General features: G+C 40.6%; 1 protein-coding gene across 3 annotated transcripts in view; it reads right to left on the reverse strand.

Annotated features, from left to right (window-relative positions):
- The window catches only part of LOC131030756 (light-mediated development protein DET1), a 211,882-nt gene that overhangs the window by 121,631 nt on the left and 69,036 nt on the right, over positions 1-21,215 (reverse strand). For all 3 annotated transcript variants that reach the window (XM_057961679.2, XM_057961670.2, XM_057961684.2), the window contains exon 4: positions 8,312-8,485. In XM_057961679.2, coding sequence (XP_057817662.1) covers positions 8,312-8,485 — 174 coding nt within the window. The remainder of the gene's footprint in view (positions 1-8,311; positions 8,486-21,215) is intronic.

Consider the following 21,215-nt stretch of genomic DNA (forward strand, 5'->3'; position numbering starts at 1 on the left):
TCTTAAAATTAGAAAAAAAAGAAAAGATTGTAGTCCCATCCTATTTTATTTTCCAAGTTGTAGTTAGATAGGGGGAGCCTTCCCTTGTTGCCGGGAATAATCATTATGTTATGTTGTTATATTATGTTTATGTTGTCGTCGGTAATAATGAGTTACGGCGGTCAGTTAGTTAGCCGAAGGGTAGGTAGTTGGAGTCGCGAATGTTGTGTCGCACCCCTTCGGGTATTATATATTTTGTACCTTTTCTTCGAAGTGGGATCATGATAGTCGTGTCAAAAGTAATGTTATAAGCACTTGATGTACATGGACTATTGAATTAACATAGAGACTGGTTATTTAATATATTTCCATTATGTTCTGTGCATTTACTTTTTGCATTTAACCGTTTACCCGAGAGGGCAAACATTTGGCGCCGTTGCCTAGACGTACTCGGGAACGGAAGACATGGATGGCGCACAGACACAATGGGCCTACCCGTTGGTGAGGCGGAGGCAGAAATCCCACCAAGTGCCGTGTGGACAGCGCTGGAGGTTAGCCCGGCAGTAAACCGGTTGATGAACCACCTCCCCCGGTTGCTTGCACAGGCATCGCTGGCACAACAGGCCTGCCTGGAGGAGATTGCCCAGGAAGAGCGACGACAACAAATCCTGCAACGCTACGAAGAGAACAGCCGACGGGAAACGGAACGAGATGGCGCCAGGCCAGGAGGAAATTGAACCTTGTAATAATCCCGACACACGGCTGATATAAATTGTGGCCGAAAGGCAAAATAAAAATAAAAATAATAAAAGTTTTTTTGTGTACATGGCGTGTGTTTGTTGTGTATGGAAGTGACTTATGCCCAATAAACTAAATAAGAACAAAAATAAAAAGATACAGAGTGACGAATGGGAAGTGGCACAAACCGCGTTGAATCTCAGACAACAGATAGAACGAAGGCGTAGGCTAAGGCAGCTTGCTGAGGGACGACCGGCCGACGGGTTGCCCGAAGGGAACCCAGGAGGTGTCACGGAGGTTGCGGAGGCAGAGATAGACGGAGAGAACTACACTGTCTACACTGTTGTAGGGCTGCCAGAAGGAGTCACGGAGGGTGCCGAAGGAAAACTCTACAGTTCGCCAGAATACCACCGGAGGGTAAGAAGCAGCGAAGAGTTGGTGGAACAAACAAGGCGAAGTCCAAACCTGATCGACGCTACCAAAGACTTGCTAAAGAATTTGTCCATTTCAGAGGACAACCGGAGGGAGACAACGGAAGGTGACGGTATGACCGAAGGTGCCGAAGGAGCACAAGGGTACTGTACGGGAGGCAATTTGTTTGGTTCGGTGTCAGCAACTTTTTCCGGAGGACCCACAAGTGGAGATTCAGTTGCAGGAGGCGGAGGATCGCCAGGTACAAGCACACAAGGAATTAGAGGAGCGAGACCCAGCGGTGGGATGGCGAGTAAACAAAAATTGCCAAAGTTCACAGGGGAGGGCAAGGAAGACCCCTTACGGCACTGCCGTACATGTGAAAACAATTTGGTCCGCCAACGGAGTAACAGACCAGGATGACTGGGTACAGCAGTTCCCAGCCACATTACGAGGAGTTGCCATAGATTGGTACTCCAATGTGGACAAGCAAAAAGTGGCCACGTGGGCCAATCTACAGAAGGAATTCACAGGGGAGTTTCGGTTCCTCCGTGATGACAATGAAATTGTAATGGAGATATACAGTACCAAACAAGGTACCAGAGAGACAGTACGGGCATACAGTCGGAGGCTGAAAGAACTCTTGGGTAAAATGGAAAGCCAACTCGCAGATGGATTGAAGAAACGATGGTTCGTTGAACGGTTGAAATCCTTCCTACGGAGGAAGATGAAAATTGTACCACCTACGTCATATGACGACGCTTATAATAGGGCGATGGACCTGGAGAACGAACACAAAACATCAAAGAAGAAGAAAAGTAATAAATCCTCATCCGAGGATGATGACTCTTCACAAGAAAGCAGCAGCGATGACGAGGCTAGCAAACGGGTGCAAGCGCTCCAGAAAGACATGGAGCGAATGAGAAAGGAATTCAAAATAATGAGAAGCGCTGGTCCGAACGAAGGGGACATATGGTGCACTGAGTGCAAAGAGGAAGGGCACACAAAGGGTACTTGCCAAAAGAAGGCATTCTGCGAGATTTGCCAAGTGATGGGACACTCCACGAAGGAGTGCCCATACAACATGAAAACCCGAGGAACGCAAATGAACCAGGTGCTGTTCATGGAGCAGGCCACAACATCCGCACCAGCGGGTACCGACCAACATACTAACACAATGGCATCATCTGGAGGATACCGGGACAACAGACGCGGCGGCGGAAGGAATAGCAACAATAACAATAACGGAAGCCGTATCCCGTATGATGCCAAGGGCCGGCCAATTATCCAATGTAGGGCCTGTAATCAGTGGGGGCACTTCGCTCGTGATTGCACGAAGGAAACCACCCCTCAGCACCTCTGTCGTTGGTGTGGGCCAGGCGACCATGAGGACGCAAATTGCCCGCAGGCAGGGGTTAATCTCCTCAACATTGAGAAGGCTGAGAAGACTGGTGAGAAAGAAGTACTGGCGATCACTCGCGCCCAGACGAAAAAAGCCACTTATCCCGACCCCCGTACGGAGAAGGAGAGATTACGGGAGGCAAAGGCCAATATTGAACGTGAGATGACGACCGAACAACGGGACAACGAGGTGGCGAGTACATCATCCCGTACAGGAGCGGAAAATAACATCATTGGGCAAATCTTGCAGATAGAGGTGCCGATAAAGGTAAAAGACCTTCTAGACTCTATGCCACAATTGAGGACTGCCATCCTCACCAATGTGCAAAGCACCGCAGTGTCGAGTGCACCACAGGTAGGGGTTCCCGCCATCGCTTCGAAGAGTACACCACAAGTGGAGGTTTCCGTCAGCCCTTCGACTGACCCGATGTTACTAGCCTTGAGCAGTGGTAGACACCCAGCTGTGGTAGAAATGGGTATCAGTGGGACCATTCTGAAGGACACCATTGTGGACGGGGGATCTGGGGTGAATGTACTACCAGAAGAAACATGGAAGCGGCTGGGGAAGTCCACCCTGTGGCCACCCACATTCAACCTGGTGGGAGCGGACCAACACGGCATTAAGCCACTCGGCCTGTTGATGGCCCAGCAAGTGACAATTGGTACGCAACCATTCTTGTTAGATTTCGTGGTTATTCCCTCGAAGAAGAAAGGTTATGACGCCATCCTGGGGAGAGCGTGGTTGATCAATGCAAGGGTAAACCACAACTGGAAGAAAAATACTCTTTCCATGGAGAAGGGAGGGTGGAAATATACCATTGACCTACACACCCAAGATGTCGACGAAGAGCTCGCCTCTTCCAACTCGGACTCGGAGGACTCTAATAAAGGGGAAGGGGGTCCCGATGAAAGCAAGGGCAAGAACACGATGGAGCCGAATAGTGAAGGGGTGCTCGAATTGGAGGGATGTTCTGAAGATGAGATATGCTCACTTAACGGGCTCTTCCACTGGCAAATGGAGGATTATGAAATGTTCCAAAGCTATAGGCTCGAAGTAGAGGAACCAAAGCAACCAACAGAGGTGTACCTGCCGGAATACAAAGAATATTGGAAGGGAGACGCCCCAAACCCTAGCGACGTAGATAATCCGAAGAGTGTTGGCAACGATTGGAACCCTGTGTGGAAGACCGCAGTCTTCAAAATCTTTATTATTCTTCTTCTTCTTATGTACGGGAAGGAGGTCGTGGTCCCTGTAGAATTTGTGGTTCCAGGTCTTCCGATGGCTATTGAAAATAGATTGGCCACCAACGGGTACAAATTGGAACCCTACCACGTGAAGCGCGCAGGGGACTCGAAAGGCCGGACAGACACCCGAGAGCCCGAAGGGGGACCCGAGAGGATGGAGGGGGACTCGAGAGGCCAGGCAGGCGACTCAAGAGTCACAGGACCACAGCAAGCAACTCTCGGGCGAGGAAAACCGAGAAGGATGAAGGGCAATCCTAGAGACAGGGGACTTGAGCAAACGACTCTCTAAGACAACTAAATTAGGAGATGAGAAAAAAAAAAACGTATGGTCGTATGACAGGCGACCGTATGGTCAAAAATTTAAAAAAAATGAAAAAAATCGTACGGTCGTACGACAGCGACCGTATAGTCAAAAATTAAAATTAAAAAAAAAAAAAAAAAAAAGACAGACCTACGGTGGTAACACCGACGGTGACCACCGTGCGGTGGGCCACCGGCGGTGGTAACACCGACGGCGACCACCGTGTGGTGGGTGACCACCGTGCCATGCGCCACCGGCAGTGGTAACACCGACGGCGATCACCGTGCGGTGGTAACACCGACGGCGACCACCATGCGGTGGGCCACTGACAATGGTAACACCGACGGTGACCACCGGCGGTGGTAACACCATATGGTGGACACCGGTGGTGGCACCCGCAAATACAAAGCTGCACAGCACGCAGCCCGCAGCCGCGCAACTCACCCGCCCGCACACTCACGCGCCGCCCGCAGCCGCACAACCATGCAACCGCACAAACACACACGTAGTCGCTTCGTCGTCAGTGGTCACTGTACGGTAGAACTGCGTTGGGCGTGCGGAAGGAGGACCGTACGGTGTGCACAGTTGAGCATGTTGTCAGTATGCTGGAGGTGTGTCTGTACAGTAAGAAGGATGTCGACCGCACGGGAAGGTGGCCGCACGATCAAAGGTGCCAGTGGAGGTGTGTCCGTATGGTAAGAGGGGTGTAGGCCGCACAGGAAGGTGGTCGCACGATCGGAGGTGCCAATGTTGTTGTTGACCATACAAGGAGGTTGTATGGCCGGGGCGCCATCGGTGACATTACAGTGCCAATTAAAAAAAAAAAAAAACGACAACGACCAGATTTAAAATGATTTGCTGGAGTTTGAAGCCAGGACACTGGAAATTCAGAGTGGAAAAGAAGGGTTTTTGGCATCTTAAAATATCACAGAAATGTTGTGCGCCATGGACTTTCGTATGGTTCTGAGGGTTGTAAATTGGTGTTGGCGGCAGTGGCGCTGCCCCTCAACCTCGCCCTCCTGGGGCGCTGCCCCAGGACCCCACGAGGGGCGCTGCCTCTCGACCCCGCGAGGGGCGCTGCCCCTCGACCCCGCTGGGGGCGTTGCCCCCAGACCCCAAGTTTATTTTTGAGCTACAGAATACCATGGGAAGTGTTGTGGTTGTCCGTACTATGAGAAAGAAGCCTGCAGCTAAGCATTGGCGGGGAAGCCATAAGCCGTAGAGGGAGGCGGATTTGGAGGTTGGGAACAAACAGAGTTTGAGGGAAGGCATTGCAGGTCCGTGCAATTGTATGACACTAGGGAGTTATTCAGTTCAGTTTTTGGCCTTTGGGGAGTGTGATGGAGGATTTGAGGTGTCTCCTAGCATTTGTGCCAGCGGATTGTGGCCACCTCCAGGCATGACTGGTACGCTTTGAGGAACTCGGAGTATGTCTCGGCTGGACGTGAGGTTGCCTTGGTGGATGCACAGAGGGCTTGGGAGGAGCTGACCACCAGGTTGGAGGCAATAGTCGCGTGAGACTTAGTTCAGCGTACCCAGGAGTTGGATGCCAGGAGAGCAGCACGGGTGGCTATCGAGGACAAATTGGCTAGGGAGATAGTATCAATTGAGTAGCAGTTGGTGGAAGCTGAGACTGAAAAACGTGTTTTGCAGACAAGTTTGGGTTAAGCGCAGGAGGACTGTGATGGCAAAGGAAGCAATATTGGTGAAATCCGCACTTGAGCATCGGATGGTAGCAAAAAAGGGTTTTCAGGCGAGGACGCAGCAAGTGTATAAGATCCGGGCCCGACTGGCGTCAGTAGTTCCTGTCGTTCATCTCTATTTTGTATTAAGTCGTCGGAGTCGACTTCTTTTCTTGGGGGGGATGATGTTGTCGGGAATAATCATTATGTTATGTTGTTATATTATGTTTATGTTGTCGTCAGTAATAATGAGTTACAGCGGTCAGTTAGTTAGCCGACGGGTAGGTAGTTGGAGTCGCGACGGTTGTGTCGCACCCCTTCGGGTATTATATATTTTGTACCTTTTCTTCGAAGTGGGATCATGATAGTCGTGTCAAATGTAATGTTATAAGCACTTGATGTACATGGACTGTTGAATTAACATAGAGACTGGTTATTTAATGTATTTCCATTATGTTCTGTGCATTTACTTTCTGCATTTAACCGTTTACCCGAGAGGGCAAACATCCCTTAATTAGGAGAGCTTTTACTCGTGTGCTGTGGTTGAAACCACAATTTTTTATATTTCCCCAAGTGTACAAAATTTTCAACCAATAGGGACATCACAGAAATGACCAAGACAAGCAAGATTTTGCAAACTGATCTAGAAAATAATGAATATCACAAGATTGAGGATCAAATGACAACAAATATCACAAAAGGGAGCACAAAAGTTAGGTTTCCTATGGATACGAACAAGTCATTTGTCTGATTCCTAGGAAGGTTTGGAGCGTCATTTAAATTATATGCCACCTTAACTAGTTTCAAATAAACATTACTAGATTTTACCCATGGCATAGCACATCTACTGCCTTTTTTGTTTGCGGTAAGAAACCATATTAGATAATTAAGAGCATGTGGGTAAAGAGGATTCAACACAGTGTTGGCAATTATTGAGGGAATGTAATTTCTATGTAGTGCTCATCAAAAGTTAGAATATTTTATAGCCCAACGTGTTAGGAGTTTTGTATCATGAGCCAAGTTGCAGGTGATGATTGCTTTGGAGCAGTAGTAGTTTTAGGTCCTTAAAAACTTGTTATTCGAGCTATTGGGGTGTCTGGGCCAATAGCAGGAGCTTAGGTGAAGGAAAGGAGCACAAAGTAATTGTCACAAATTGTCATCTCAAGACAATCTTTACCTATGGATTTGTAGCGACACTAGGGATTTTAAGAGTGTTCTACGACCGATGAGTTTGGAAGAGAGGCATAAATACAAGGAAGCTATAAGAGGAGGATCTATCTCCAAAATTGTGATGGTAGTCTCAAATGCAAAATTGCAGTTGTGGCTCGTCTGACTCTTCCTCCCAAAACAAATGACTTGTCCTTCAATGCCAAAAGGTGAGAAGCAGCTCACAAGGGAGGAATTAGTTAATTCATCTATTTCTAGGAGTGAACATAGGTCAGATATTGCTGAGTTGCATTGAAAACTAGGTGTGCTAAGGACATGCTATGGTGAAAAGGGGAAAACGTTAGCTGGTCTGTATGCCATCCATTATCAAGGGCCGTTAGAAGTGTTAAGCAATTTCACGATTCTAGTCTTTTGTAGTGTATGTGTCATAAACAGGAACATTTTGGAGGGATTTGCTTCTCTTCTTTGCTAGGAAATTTTCATGCACGATGGGCTACTGGGGATGCTTCAAGTGTGGACTGGATTGAAGAAGTGGTGGAGATGGTTGTGGATGGTGACTCTAATATGAAGCATTGGGGTATTGTTTAATTTTTATTATTCGTGAGTGTTAACTGTATGCACTTCATTTCTGGGTTTTGTGTCTTCTTGTTGTATTTGTGTCAAATTGCTGGGTTTTAGCATGGATTTTGCTAGTACATTGTTTGTAGCCTTTTTGTGCAAGTGGTTTGGTAGGCTTTTATACCATCTTATATCTCTATTTTGTAAGGTAGCCATCTGTTTTGGCAGGATTTTTTTTGCTTCATTGTGTCTTCAGATTTCCACAAGGGCAGGGGGCTACAGTAGAACCCACAACTATATTATCTTAAAATAATATTATAGACAACATAACTGCACATTCACACAATAGATGAGATTTTCGGATAGGAAAGGGGAGTTTCCCTCTCCCGTTCTCCTTCTTTATCCTCAGTTCAGGGATCATTGGGTGTATAGCTCAGTTGGTTTTGGATCTGCCCCCACCTATGAATCAACCTGCGATCATTCATCTGTTAATAAAATGGGCTAAATTAGCACATCTAGCTCCACTTGATTAACTTGTTTGATATTATTAGGGATTAAAAGCCTAAGCCCCTGCAGTGTAAATGAAATATTTGCAGTATTTATTATCTCAAATTCTCAACATTTTAAATTATACGAGGACCTTGTCTCTGATTTTGCCTATTGGAGCTTATGCAAATATATTAGTTTCAGGCACATATATGATGCAATGGTAATGAAATTACCAACAAAGTTTGATTTCCTTATACAGCTGTTATTAATTTGATATATTCTTAATTTTATGCTTTGATAAATTTGAAGGAATGAAAAGTGGAAGAATTTATTAACACACCTGCATAGGAACTGTATCTTCATTCCATAAACTCCGAAAAATAAATGAAAGCAAGCGTTGCTTGATACCGCCCAAAAAGGTGCTGCTTTGCAGTTGTTGATTTTGTTGCATACCATTTGCCATATGGTCTGACCTTGCTTCTTGATCTGTTTCCTTCCCATGATTTAAAATTCCCTATACAGGGGAAAAGGAGCCAAATAGTAAGTATTACATAAAATTTATGATTATTCACAATTTGAAAAGCTAAGAACTCTAAAAATTAAGATACATTTCAATGAAGATGAATGAACCACAGTCATACTATGTATATAGCAAACCAAGAGAGCTAACATACAAGAAAATGAAACACTTACAAAAGATGCCCCAAATATATGGTAGCTCTAAAAAAAACCATTCATCTAACAGAAACTTCCTTTGACAAAAATGAAAAAAAAAAAGTATGGTCACTGTCATATTGATGCTTATGCTATCTTCTAAGAAAAGCAAATTGATCCACCTGTAATAGTCTGAATTATTGTTTGTGAGATATGATATTCTGCATACCAATAGCTCATTTGCAAGACTCTTTATCACTTATTTGTCAACAATTTCTTTCCAATTTGTTCATATTCAAATTTGAGACAATCAAGAATGGAAAGGTGTTAAAATAATGTCATCTTAGTTGTCGACTTATTCAGCTATTTAGCTTTTTAGTCGACTTATTTAACTTGTTAAGTTAGCTTTTTATTATTTAGCCTTTTAAGCTATATTTAGCTTTTTAAGCTTTTTAGCTTATTTGATTTCACTTTAACGACTAGTTCTATTTATAGAACATCGTCTTGTAACCTCTATATATATGTGTGTATATCGTTCGATGTAATTATCCAATTTAATTGTTAAATCAATTTTTCATGCTATCAGAGCAGAGAATTAAAAAAATTTGAAATTTCTTTGTTATTCTAAAAATTTTCGAAAGGAATTTTTTAGAAAAAAAAATTCAAAAGTTTTTCGAAGTGGTTTGCTTCCAGTTCGTGGATTTTTTGCTGCAAATCGCGTCACGTGTTTTTGCTCGATCTGGTTCATTCATGGCTGCCTAGGGTTTCTGCAATTTTCGACTAGGGTTTGACCCTTCAGTTCAAGTCGAGATTTTATTCTGGTTGCAGATTCTTGGTGGGGTTTTTGAGACCTCAACTAGGTTGTCGTCATATTTTCTGGGTGCATCGTTTTTTGTGCCTTGATTTTTGAGCCATCAGATCTGCAATCTGATTTCAGATTCTTGGTGGGTTTTTCGAGAGCTTTTCTAAGTTGGTCTTAGATTTTTCTAGGTGCCTTGTTTTCCATGCCTTGAATTTTGTGCCAACGAATTTGCCTTGGAATTTAAAAACAATCCACGATTTCTGCTAATTCTGTGGACGTTGGGAATTTTGGTGTCTTCTGGGCGCTGTTTATGCTGTCCATTCGACCTAGGGTTTCTGCCCCTATTTTTTTGCCTTTTTTTTGAAAAAAAAAATCACCTATATTTTTCTGGTTTTTTCACAAAAAAATTCAAAGGTATTTTTTTATTTTCTGCAAATTATTATTTTTTCTGATTAGTTTCAAGAAAAAATTCAAGTTTTAAGTTTGCAGAAAATTTTAATTTATGGGTTTCTTCCAAACCTCAAAATTCGCACCTTAGAATACGTGTCAGAATTCTCCTCCAGGGTTTCAGATCTTTAGTACAACTGCTTCTATTCCGATTTTTTTTAATCAGATTCTTCTGTCTCTTGCTTTCACTTGGTTGACCTCGTTCAGCCTCGATTTTCGTGATGGCATCTTTGACCAACATCATGTTGGAACACAGTCAAAAGTTCAGTGGCCTCAACTACAACACCTAGAAACAACGCATGTCATAGTTGAACTACTCGCGACTCAGCTCGACTCACCAAGCCCCTGGGAAAAAAACTCGGGGAAAACTCGGGAAAAACTCAGAAAAACTCGGCAAAAAACTCGGCAACTTAAAAACACGCTTAAACTTAATAAAAATGCATTTTTTTTGCAAAATTTAATGAGAAGATGCATCCAATGATTCAATAAATGATAACACAAAAGAAACAAGCTGATTCTAGATATATTTAAATGCAAAGTGTCTACAAAATCACATCCTCATGAGGAATGCTGATGGCTGGAAGCAAAATAGTAAATAGTTTTTGTAAAACCAAAAGTAAATACATCATTACAAATTACAATTACAAATTACAATTACAACTTCCTCTTCCCCGCTCTAGCTAAAACTATTTACTATTCCTCTTCCCAGTGGAGATCTTCCCAGTTCTAAGGGTGAGAAAAAGAGGGGTAGAGAGATAGGTCTAGATCTTGGTGGAGATCTACAAACGCGCAATATTTGAAATTTCATCATTCATACTGATAGTTTCAAACTTTCAACTCTAAAATGTATAATACCAAGATTTCTTCAATGCCAATTATGTTGTTATATGGAGCCTAATTAGACTCGGAGGTTAAATTTTCCCTACTTCCATCAGCGCAGTTTCCCCCTATATTTTTCGACGGGGGCTTGGGGGCAACGCCCCCAAGTTGGGGGCAAGGGGCAATGCCCCGCGAGGCCAAAAATACTTATATTATTTTATAAAGGCGTCGGGTGTTATAAAGTATAAGAAAGGAAAAAGACATATTGAAATGCCACTTATACTTAAATGTTATATTTCATGTGTATATTCTGATGAAGAGAATGAAACTGACCTGAAAAAACAAAAAATGATAATTTTTTGACATGTTTGGGCCTCTTTTTTTAGTCTAGCCGAGTTTTTTAAAGAAACTCGCTGAGTTTTTGCAAAAAACTCAGCGATTACTTGGCAAGTTTTTGCGCCAAGTTTTTTGCAAAAACTCGGCAAGTTTTTGCTGCGAGTTAAAGTCATAAAAACTCGCAGAGCTCAAAAACTCGGCGAGTTTTTGAAACTCGCTGAGTACTCTGCGAGTGTGCCATCTATGGCGCATGTTATCGATATTTGAATATCGTTGCCTTGATCAAATTGTTCTTGGTAAGGTTCCTCGTCCTACAGCAGCAGGTGAAGATCAAGACAAACATGATACGAAGAATCGAGAGGTTGTCATGCTTATCAAACTCTCAGTCACAGATGATCAACTCCCTCAGGTGCCTTCAAGTAAAACAGCTAAAGAGATCTAAAGATCTTTTGAAGGATCTTCATGAAACGTCCGACAAGAGCCGAGCTTTCTTTCTGAAGAATATGTTGTTTTCTATCATGATGGATGAGAAGTCTTCTATCCAAGCACATCTCACGAAGATCAAGGAGATCCGTGACTAATTGGAAGCTATAGGCCGAACCACGGTGGAAGAGGATATGGTAGTGATCATGCTGAAAAGCCTTCCCAAATCGTACAAGCATTTCATTGATACTCTCAATATCTCATCTACTAATGTTGATTTGAAGTTTCTTGATCTCTGCAACAAGCTTCTATAGCAGGATCGATAGAAGCAGCAATTTGGAAGCAACGCTAGTTCGTCCATTGAACAGGCCTTGACAGCTACAGTTTTGGATAAGAACAAGGGTAAAGGTCAGTCCTTCCAGCAGAAGAGGCAAGGTCAATATTCGCAGTCTTCAAAGAAGAAAAGTGTACAATGTATCTATTGTCACCAGTTTGGCCATGTGAAGAAAGATTGCAGGAAATTGTTGGCATCTGTGCAATCTAGGCTGGGAGGGTCTCAGGAACAAGAGCAGGCTCATGTTGCAAAGCATTATGGAGAGAAGGAATCAGTCTTCTACGCTTTGTGATAAGCAAATTTCTTGTTTGGTTGGTTTTCACATTTTTTTCCTCAAAAATTGTTCAAAGGGTTTCGAATTTTTACCTTAAAAATTATTATCTGTCATCCGCAAAGCTTGCATGGGATTTCTAGGTTTTCATAATTTTTTCTGCAAAAATTGTTTGCTGGTTTTTACGATTTTTTCCTCAAAAATCATCTGTAATACGTGAAGTTCGCATGGGATTTGTGATTCACGAAGTTCTCTGGTTTTGATCGAGTTTTCTCCTCAAATATCAAGCTTTGTTGCAGTCAGTTTGGGTCGCACCTGCCAAGGCGAACATCTGCAACCGTGGTATCTTGCAATCAGTTTTGGAGTTGGTACTCTTCTGCAAAAGGGTTTGCTGATTTTTTCCTCAAAATCATGGTTTCAGGTTTCAGTAATTCGTGTGTGCCAGATCTCTAATTCGTGTGTGAAGGCTACATTAGATTGGATGGCTTTTGGTACTCTTGGTCATTTACATCCTGCAAATCCTGGGAGGGTCTTTGTAGCAGCAGAGTGTTCTTTGCATTTGTGATAAAAACACCTGCAGTGTCTTCTGTAGGGTATTGAGTACGATGACCATTAGGGAGGGTGTTAAATTAATATTAATATCTTCTATAATGGTCATCTTCTATTTTTAGCAGTCATCTTAGTTGTCGACTTATTTAGCTATTTAGTTTTTTAGTCGACTTATTTAGCTTGTTAAGTTAGTTTTTTATTATTTAGCCTTTTAAGCTATATTTAGCTTTTTAAGTTTTTTAGCTTATTTGATTTCACTTTAACGACTAGTTCTATTTATAGAACATTGTCTTGTAACCTCTATATGTACATGTGTATATTGTTCAATGTAATTATCCAATTTAATTGTTCAAGCAATTTTTCAAAAAGGATTTAATCTGAACCAGGTCAAAATATGACTAGTTAAACAGTTTGCAGTTATCAGCAATAATTCTACAAATTCAAATTGCATCTCTATCGAACGGAACCTAGCTGTAACAAAAACTTAAAGTCATTTGTGATGGGAAGTCAATAATGGTGTCAAAATCAATTTTGATTAGATAAATTATGGTTTAAAATGTGCAACCAATGGTAACACACTTAAAATGTCACCCCAAGAAGGAACTTAAGAGGCGCAGGTGCAATGTGTATGGATGCATCCAAATGCTGTAAAAAACATTAGACTGATAAAGGAATGAATATAATTAGCAACAAATACACTATTTAGAGAGGATAGAATAGAATAACATAATGAACAAAAAGCTAAAAGTAAAACTACCTTAACCAAGCAAGATTAACGTATGTGATTGTAAAAGAAAAGAACTAACAAACAGAGAAGCCGGGACTGTATCTTCCAAAAAGGAGGCACTCTTACGTCCATGGTAGATGTCTTCTTGGAAAAATATGCAAACGTCTTCACAAAGATGCATTTAGGGGAACATGCTCCTTAAAGTATTTGATGATTTAGAAATGTAAAGTGAAATTCAAATAGTATTTTTTAGCTCTTCCCCCTTTCTCCTTTCGAGAGAACATCTTTTTATGCACTTCAAAAGAGAAAATGAGAGATGGAAGGTATTGTAATCCTAAGTAACATTATAATCTTTAAACTATAATGGTGTACTTTTTAATACATAAGGACTTGCTTTTAAAAAGTACAATTAGATACTTGAAATGTTGGAATCTTATGAGAACATTAATGAGAAATAAGAAAACAATTTATAGGGATGTCTGATCTTCTCCCTGTCAGACACAATCTGTGTTACTTCTTATACTTAGACAATGGAAATAAATTCAATATGCAATCAACAGCCATTCATAATATGGACCAATCTGAAGATCATGGTCGAATCGCTCTGTAGCAAGTACATCATCTCTCTTCTATTAAGTCTTCTGAGCTCTGATGAATCTGGAATATGAAGTCTAGACTGCTAATAGAGCTGATGATACTGTTACGACAGATATAGAATATAAGCATCAAAACTGATCTAACGATGCTCTTACTTAGGTTCCATACACTTCAGTCAGCTAAGCAATCATCTGCTACAGGTTTGTCAGGTAATCCAAGAGAAGCTTTCTTCAAGTTATCTTAATGACCTACACCACTTATAGGTAGCATTTATATATCCTTGGGAAAATCCAACTTAGATCATTCATTCCAAGCACAGTAAACTTATGTAATCCCTTAGGATCTATGTGCACATAATTTATAAAGTAATGGTACATGAAAAAAAGGTGAAAAAAAGGTTAAGTAATGGAGTGGAAAGGGTGAATTGCCCATGTTTTGCCAAATGTAAACTTTAAGTTTATATTCTTCTTTTCTGACAGACATAAGCTAAAACCCAGCTAAACGTAACCCTGATTGACTTTCAAAACTTAACACCTACTTATACCTAAAATCTCTAAAACACAACAGATGATAACTTAGACGTCTATTCCTTTGTCAATAGGTTTTCTGGGGTTAAGACTCATAAATTTGATGGAACATTAATGAAATGAACTCCATCTCCTTGGTTTATTTCCAAATTGAATATTTACGGTGCCCCTCAAGGCAATCCAAGTCAATCAGCAGCAGGCTGCATATTTGTATGGGAGACTTTATCTTGGCAGCCTCTAAAAAATTGTAGAAAGATAATAATGAGGCTGAAGCCCAAGCCTTTCTCCTAGGCTTCCAGATAGGCAATCAACTTGGCATTCAGAAAATAAATGTGGAGGGCAATTCAATGATAATTACCAATGTGATTTCTAGCAGGACCTTACAAAACTGGGAAATCAGCAATATTCTAAACCAACCTAGGAAGATATTGGCTACTTTTGACATCTGCTCTATTCAGCATTCTTCTCATGAGGCTAACAAGGCAATTGATTTACGAGCCAACCATGGAATAGATTCAAACTAAGATTTAAAAACTTTGTTCCTCCATGGATTGCTGGCCAAGTTTAAGTTGGAGAATTGAGTTTCTTTCAGAACTTTAATCCAACTTCATAATTATTTTTCTTTACAAGAAGTTAGTTGGATAATAACAGAATATTTTTGTATAACAGTCATGTTAGGTGGATCTGGATGTTGCCCTCCACAGTTACTATTGCTGTGTATTATATAAAGGCAGCAGGTTATAAGGAACAGAACTTCATGGTCTTTTATATATTATAATACCAAAGGCAAGGACCCACTTCCCCTACTTATCTATCGAAAAAAAAAATAATATATCAATTCAATAAGTCTGCAAAATAGCATAAAATGGTAAAATATGACAGCAATCATAAACTCATCACTTCCCCCAAATCATGATAATCCATATTATTTTATGTCTCTCATCAGTATCTTTGCAGGGCCAACAAAATGAGCTTTCCAACACATCCAGCAAGGCAAAGATCAGAGTTCAAAGGATCGAGTAGCAAAAATTCATTAAGGCATGAAAATATGTTCCCCAGTTAAAGAGTGCATGCCTATAGAAAGGAAAACATTAAGTTAAATGTCAAAAATTGTATCTCAATGGTGAGGCATATGCCTATGTGAAGTGCAACAAAGGATTGTCAAAGTAAAAATGCAAGTCAATGATAAGGTGCACACAGCTGTTAAGGAAGACAATTTTTCAAAAGTATAAAAAAATGACAAGTTATACCTGCATGCATGACATTGAGAGGTAACATTCTATAAGATTTTCAAAAAGTTCATTTATGTTGGCCAGCATGCACCCCTTGAAAGAAGACTTATTTTTAACTAAACAAAAATTGCAATGCCATTAACTGGCATGCAAATCATATAGGGATAATATATGTTAGTTTTTCAAAAAAATGTGCAGGGTGTAAAAAAGACGCACGTTAATAGTGTGGGAACTGATTTTTCAAAAACCAAGAAGTGTTATCCTACTGATTAGAGTGTGCCACTTGATTCAAGCCATAAACGTTTTTCTCATATATGTAAGATACCCTATGGAATCTTGCTCAAATTTTTCACTTCTATCCTCTGAGTAATTCTGTCAAACAGTTTGCATACTATATGACAGGTAGAATACTTGTTTGCAGAGTTTAATATTTCAGATTTTTTAGTCCTTGAATTTGTAATGCATGATAATATATGAATGCAAAAAAGATATTACTATTGAATGACTGAGATAACAATGAATTCTGAACTTGGAACAGCAACAAGGAATAAATGTTCAATCTAACCTTTTTATTCAAAACAGTTCTGATCATGATATTGCAGTGTTACAGAAATACTCAGCATACCCCAAAATACATTTTATACTTATCAATACATTGCAGATTATTGGCTTGACCAGAATTTAAGGTCTCACGTCATAGGAAGAGGTTCACACCAGAGATAAAGGAGTCACACCAAAGAGAGTAGGACCCACGCCAAGAATACTCTCTCACCAAAGTGAATGGTGCTGATGCCAAAAAGGAACTCAAGCAAGGAATGAATACTCATGCCCAAATAAAGAGTCTTAGTGGCTAGCAAACTCCATGAACATCACAAGCTATCCCACGTGCCAAGAAGATAAAAAAATATAGAACCCTTACAACTTGCAGCAACAATATCTTATCCATGTCCAAGCAGCAGACTCACACCAAGGAAAAGAATCACATCTAGGAGATTAGACAAGAAACCTCACGCAGAAGTGAGAGGGCATAATATTCAGAAACTTGGATAGAAGCCGCAATATAGAAAGAAAGTCACCCCCAAACAGTAGAATAGCAGGCATCCCCATTACCCAAACCTCAACACCAATGACTCAAGATAATATAAATTCACCTCAGCTCCAAACATCACAAATATGTCATCCAAATGCAAACTTCAATCAAAACTTCGAAACCAAGAAATTTGTCTTCAATAAAGACTCTTCAAATTTCTTACCATAATCATTTAAATGCAAATGCAAAATCTAAGTGACTCCACTAAATCATTAGTCAAGGTAGATCTTTTGCCACTAAAGCCAATCTTCTCCAAGAGGGTTTTCATCCTTAAGAAGGCTAAATCGAGCTAAGTTCAATCCCAAAACCCAAAGGGTTTCACCAGAGAGAAATAACATAAATCTTCAACATATCAAATGAGCTCTCAAACCTCTTATTTATAAGACTTTTTGGAAACATCCCAGAAAATCCATTATAAAATAACTTTATTAATTTAATGTCTTAGAACCATAGAAACGAGACTCGGACTCGGACTCGGACTCAGTGAGGCCAACTCGACTCGGGACTCAGACTCGGCAAAAAAAACTCGGCTCAGACTCAGATGGACTCTTAAAACTTGTTTCATGCCCCCTTTATTAAATACACCTTAAAGACACAATAACATCATCAAATAGAAACTAATTTGATTACATACACAAGTATACATCAAGCACATAAGCATAAACGCAAATTGTAGCTGAAGGAAATAACAAACATAGATATATAAATATTGTCAAATGTATACACAATATTACAAAACTCGTGGAATAAAAAATCCATGTCATTATATGATCAAATGAGATGCAAACTCTTCCTTTCCAACTCTTGATGCACCAAATGACAGTATATGTTGTTATATGGAGCCTAATCAAACTCGAAGGTTAAAATTTCCCTACTTTTATCAACGCAGTTTCCCCCCTAATTTTACGACGGGGGTTTGGGGGCAAAGCCCCCAAGCTGGGGTCAAGGGGCAGCATCCCTTGCGGGGTCCAAGGGCAGCACCCTGCGAGGCCAAAAGACTTGTTATTTTATAAAGGCGTCGGGTGTTATTTTTCTATGGTTTCTCCTCACAACTCACCTTTCTCCTCCTATTTTTCCAAATGGATGAAATGAAGTTCACTTTTAGGCTCAAAGCATAATATAAACCAAAAAAAATCAATTCAAAACATATTAGAAGTGTTCTTTTTTTTACTTAAAGTTACATGCCACTAGCCGAGTTTGGGAGTCGGGACTCGCCAAATTCAGCCAAAATAGCCGAGTCCGAGTTTGGGCGATTTTGGGCCCCACACTCGGCCGATTCCGAGTCCGAGTCCGAGCCCCCTAGACTTGCCTAGCCTAACTCGACTCGGAAATTGCCCAAACTCGGCGATTTCTGGCGATTCTCGTTTCTCTACTTAGAACTCCAAAAATTGATTTATTTTACTTTAAAAACATTTTTGGCACTTAAAGTCACTTTTAAGCGTCTCATCATTTAAAACTTCCCATTCTCTTTCCAATGAGCTACTGAGGTGCCCAATTAAATATTTTAATTAACATGGCAACCTTAGTGAAATTAATTAAATATAGCTCTAAATTACACCCAAGTAGCGACAATGGTTGAAACGCATCGGAATCAAAAACTGACTGCATAGAAGTGATCCAAATGATGAAACATGACAAACAGGACTGACTTGGTGACTTACTAAAAATGGACACTCCCTCCAAGAATCTCGGTGACCAAAGCAAGAGTTGCAAATAACATCAGAAAGTGTTGTACAACTCCACTAAACCATCTGAGCTCACTAGTAACATCAAATTACTCCTTTAATCAGGCTTACACAAACCCAGAAAGTTAGCACCAATTGCACTACAAGAGAAACTGAAAATGGGGACATGACAATCCTTCCTTCCCAAAGACTGCTTGTCCTCAAGCAATGCCAATACAATCCCATAATCATCAAACTAATCCAAATTGAAACCAAGAATGGTCCCAAGGTCCCAAGTCAAGCTGGAAGATTTGTAGCACCATCTAATCAAAGCACTATCCTCCAAAGTACCAACACAAGAGACCTCTTGATAACCATATGTAAGAAGAGCAATCAAATATTGCATAATCTTGGTCAACTCCTCAAAGAATTACTCCTCAACAGAACCAAATCGGGACACCATAAGAGTAAACTCCAAAAAGTCAACATTGGCTCTCTCATTCCCATCAGTTGTTGAACTGGAATATAATGTGATCCCAAGGTTCCAGGTCAGTCTTAGAAAAGAGCCACCATGTTGACGCTACACCACTCTAATCATAACTATAAAACCATCATGCCCAGACGGCACTCTCCTCTCTTGGAACCCCAAAAAGTAATCATCATCAAAACCAAAGTTGAAATACCTGAGAGAACTAAAATCTATACCATGAAACATATCTTGCCAAAGCATCTTAGTGAAGTCCATATCTGCAATGAAAAGAATGTATGCTCAACCATAAATCATAGATCCCAGCATGTTCCCATATAAAGTCCCTAAAAAGAAACTAATTAATCACTGTCAGGAGACTGGTATGGAAGATGTCAAGATAACTAACCCTAAAATTAGCTATCCAGGTACTGACTGTGCGATAGCTAACTAAAAACAAAAGTCTCCAAGTGTCGAAGGAAAAATCCTCAGTATGCCAACACACCACAACCAACATAACATCACCTAAAGATATGCATACCAACACCTTGAAATGACTGCAGTAATCATCACTCACCCAAGTGGAAGTGAAAAACAACTGAACTGTGTCTAGAAAAACTTTCATAACCAACTGCCCTAAAGCCTACATGAGCTCAAAATCAGTCTGCCCATAGACTGGAGTCACCATAAACAACGTGGAAAACCAGGGGCAGTGATAAACAATATGAAATCTCATTGAAAACATAGAAGAATGAGTATGGAAATAGCTAAAGAGTCATCTCCTATGATTAGAACAACTCTACCAATCAATCCAAACCACAAAACACTCTGCAGCTCGACAAAAAAAGCATACCAACGCAATTGCATGTCAAAAACTTTATGGGGAGGCTGATTGGAAAGTAGACACCAATAACAATTCTAAAATTTTGCCCACAACTCCAATCCTGAGACAATACTTCATAGCTGGAAACTGCACCTAGGTCCCAAATCCTATGTTCAACTCCAATTACATCATTGAAATCAGATAAAGTTCCATGATCCAACACAAAGAGTGGATTATCAAATATCCAATCAGCACTAATCTCTAAAAGTAGGTTATCAATCAACTAAAGATCATCATAATCATTATGTTCCACCCAAACAACCTACTGCTCCAAACTTACATTTTCTTATTTCTTGGAAAAATGAACAAGTTCAAACTCCTCCTGAATGCAATCAAGCTCTTCAATCGCCTGCTTGAGTTACATTGCCCTTTCCCTATTTTCTACTTGCATTGTTCAACAACCAAAATCTGATTTTCTGCTTTTACAAGAGACATTTAAACTCTCTTCAAGGAGTCCCTAGCACTAAGCCCAAAAGTTAGCTAATCTACCTTAGCATTTGTTTCCTTGTAAAAAAATTGAAGCTTCATCAACAATCTTGGTAGCCATATCTCTATCATGAATCATGTGTAAATAGGCCGATTTCACTTCCTCCATAGAAATCTTAACCTTATGCAGATCAGCAAGAGAAATAATTTGCTCGCTATGATCTCTAGGTGTGTTTTGAATTAATTCTCACATGCCATCCAAACTAGATAAAACTTGCACTTTGTTTTCAGCAGTTATCAAAAACTGATTTTTCTAATCATGCGTATGTAAGGATGGTGAACTGCTGTTAAGTTGCATGCCAAAACCAGAACTTTCATAACTATCATAAAAGTCTACATGGCTATCTCAATTCACTTATGCCTCTCTATTTTCATGAAATCGTTGAAAACAAAACTTGCAACAGACACAAAATCAGCAGAAGTTGTATGCTCATCAACATTGTACAGAGCGTAGTTTGGTGGGTGACATGGTTCACTTGAGGCTCCAACTATATAAACAGTCACTCTCAAGAAGAGTGGGTCAGACAAGCTTAAGCCCTATTTCAATGGTCCTTTAAGGGTCTCCAAAAGGATTGGAGAAGTAGCTTATAAGCTAGAGCTGCCGGCTAGCAGCATATAGCATAATGTGTTTCATGTATCTAGGCTCAAAAAGGCACTTAGGCATAACGTTGTTCCTTCATCAGAGTTGCCACAACTAGAAAAGGGGAATTTAATCTAGATTCTTGAGGCCATTATGAACGGCAGGAACTACTGACGCCAGTCGGGCCCGGATCTTATACACTTGCTGCATCCTCGCCTGAAAACCCTTTTCTGCTACCATCCAATGCTCAAGTGCGGATTTCACCAATATTGCTTCCTTTGCCATCACAGTCCTCCTGTGCCTAACCCAAACTTGTCTGCAAAACACGTTTTTCAGTCTCAGCTTCCACCAACTGCT

Source organism: Cryptomeria japonica, chromosome 4 (genome assembly GCF_030272615.1).
Source record: "Cryptomeria japonica chromosome 4, Sugi_1.0, whole genome shotgun sequence".
NCBI classification, from domain to species: Eukaryota; Viridiplantae; Streptophyta; class Pinopsida; order Cupressales; family Cupressaceae; genus Cryptomeria; species Cryptomeria japonica.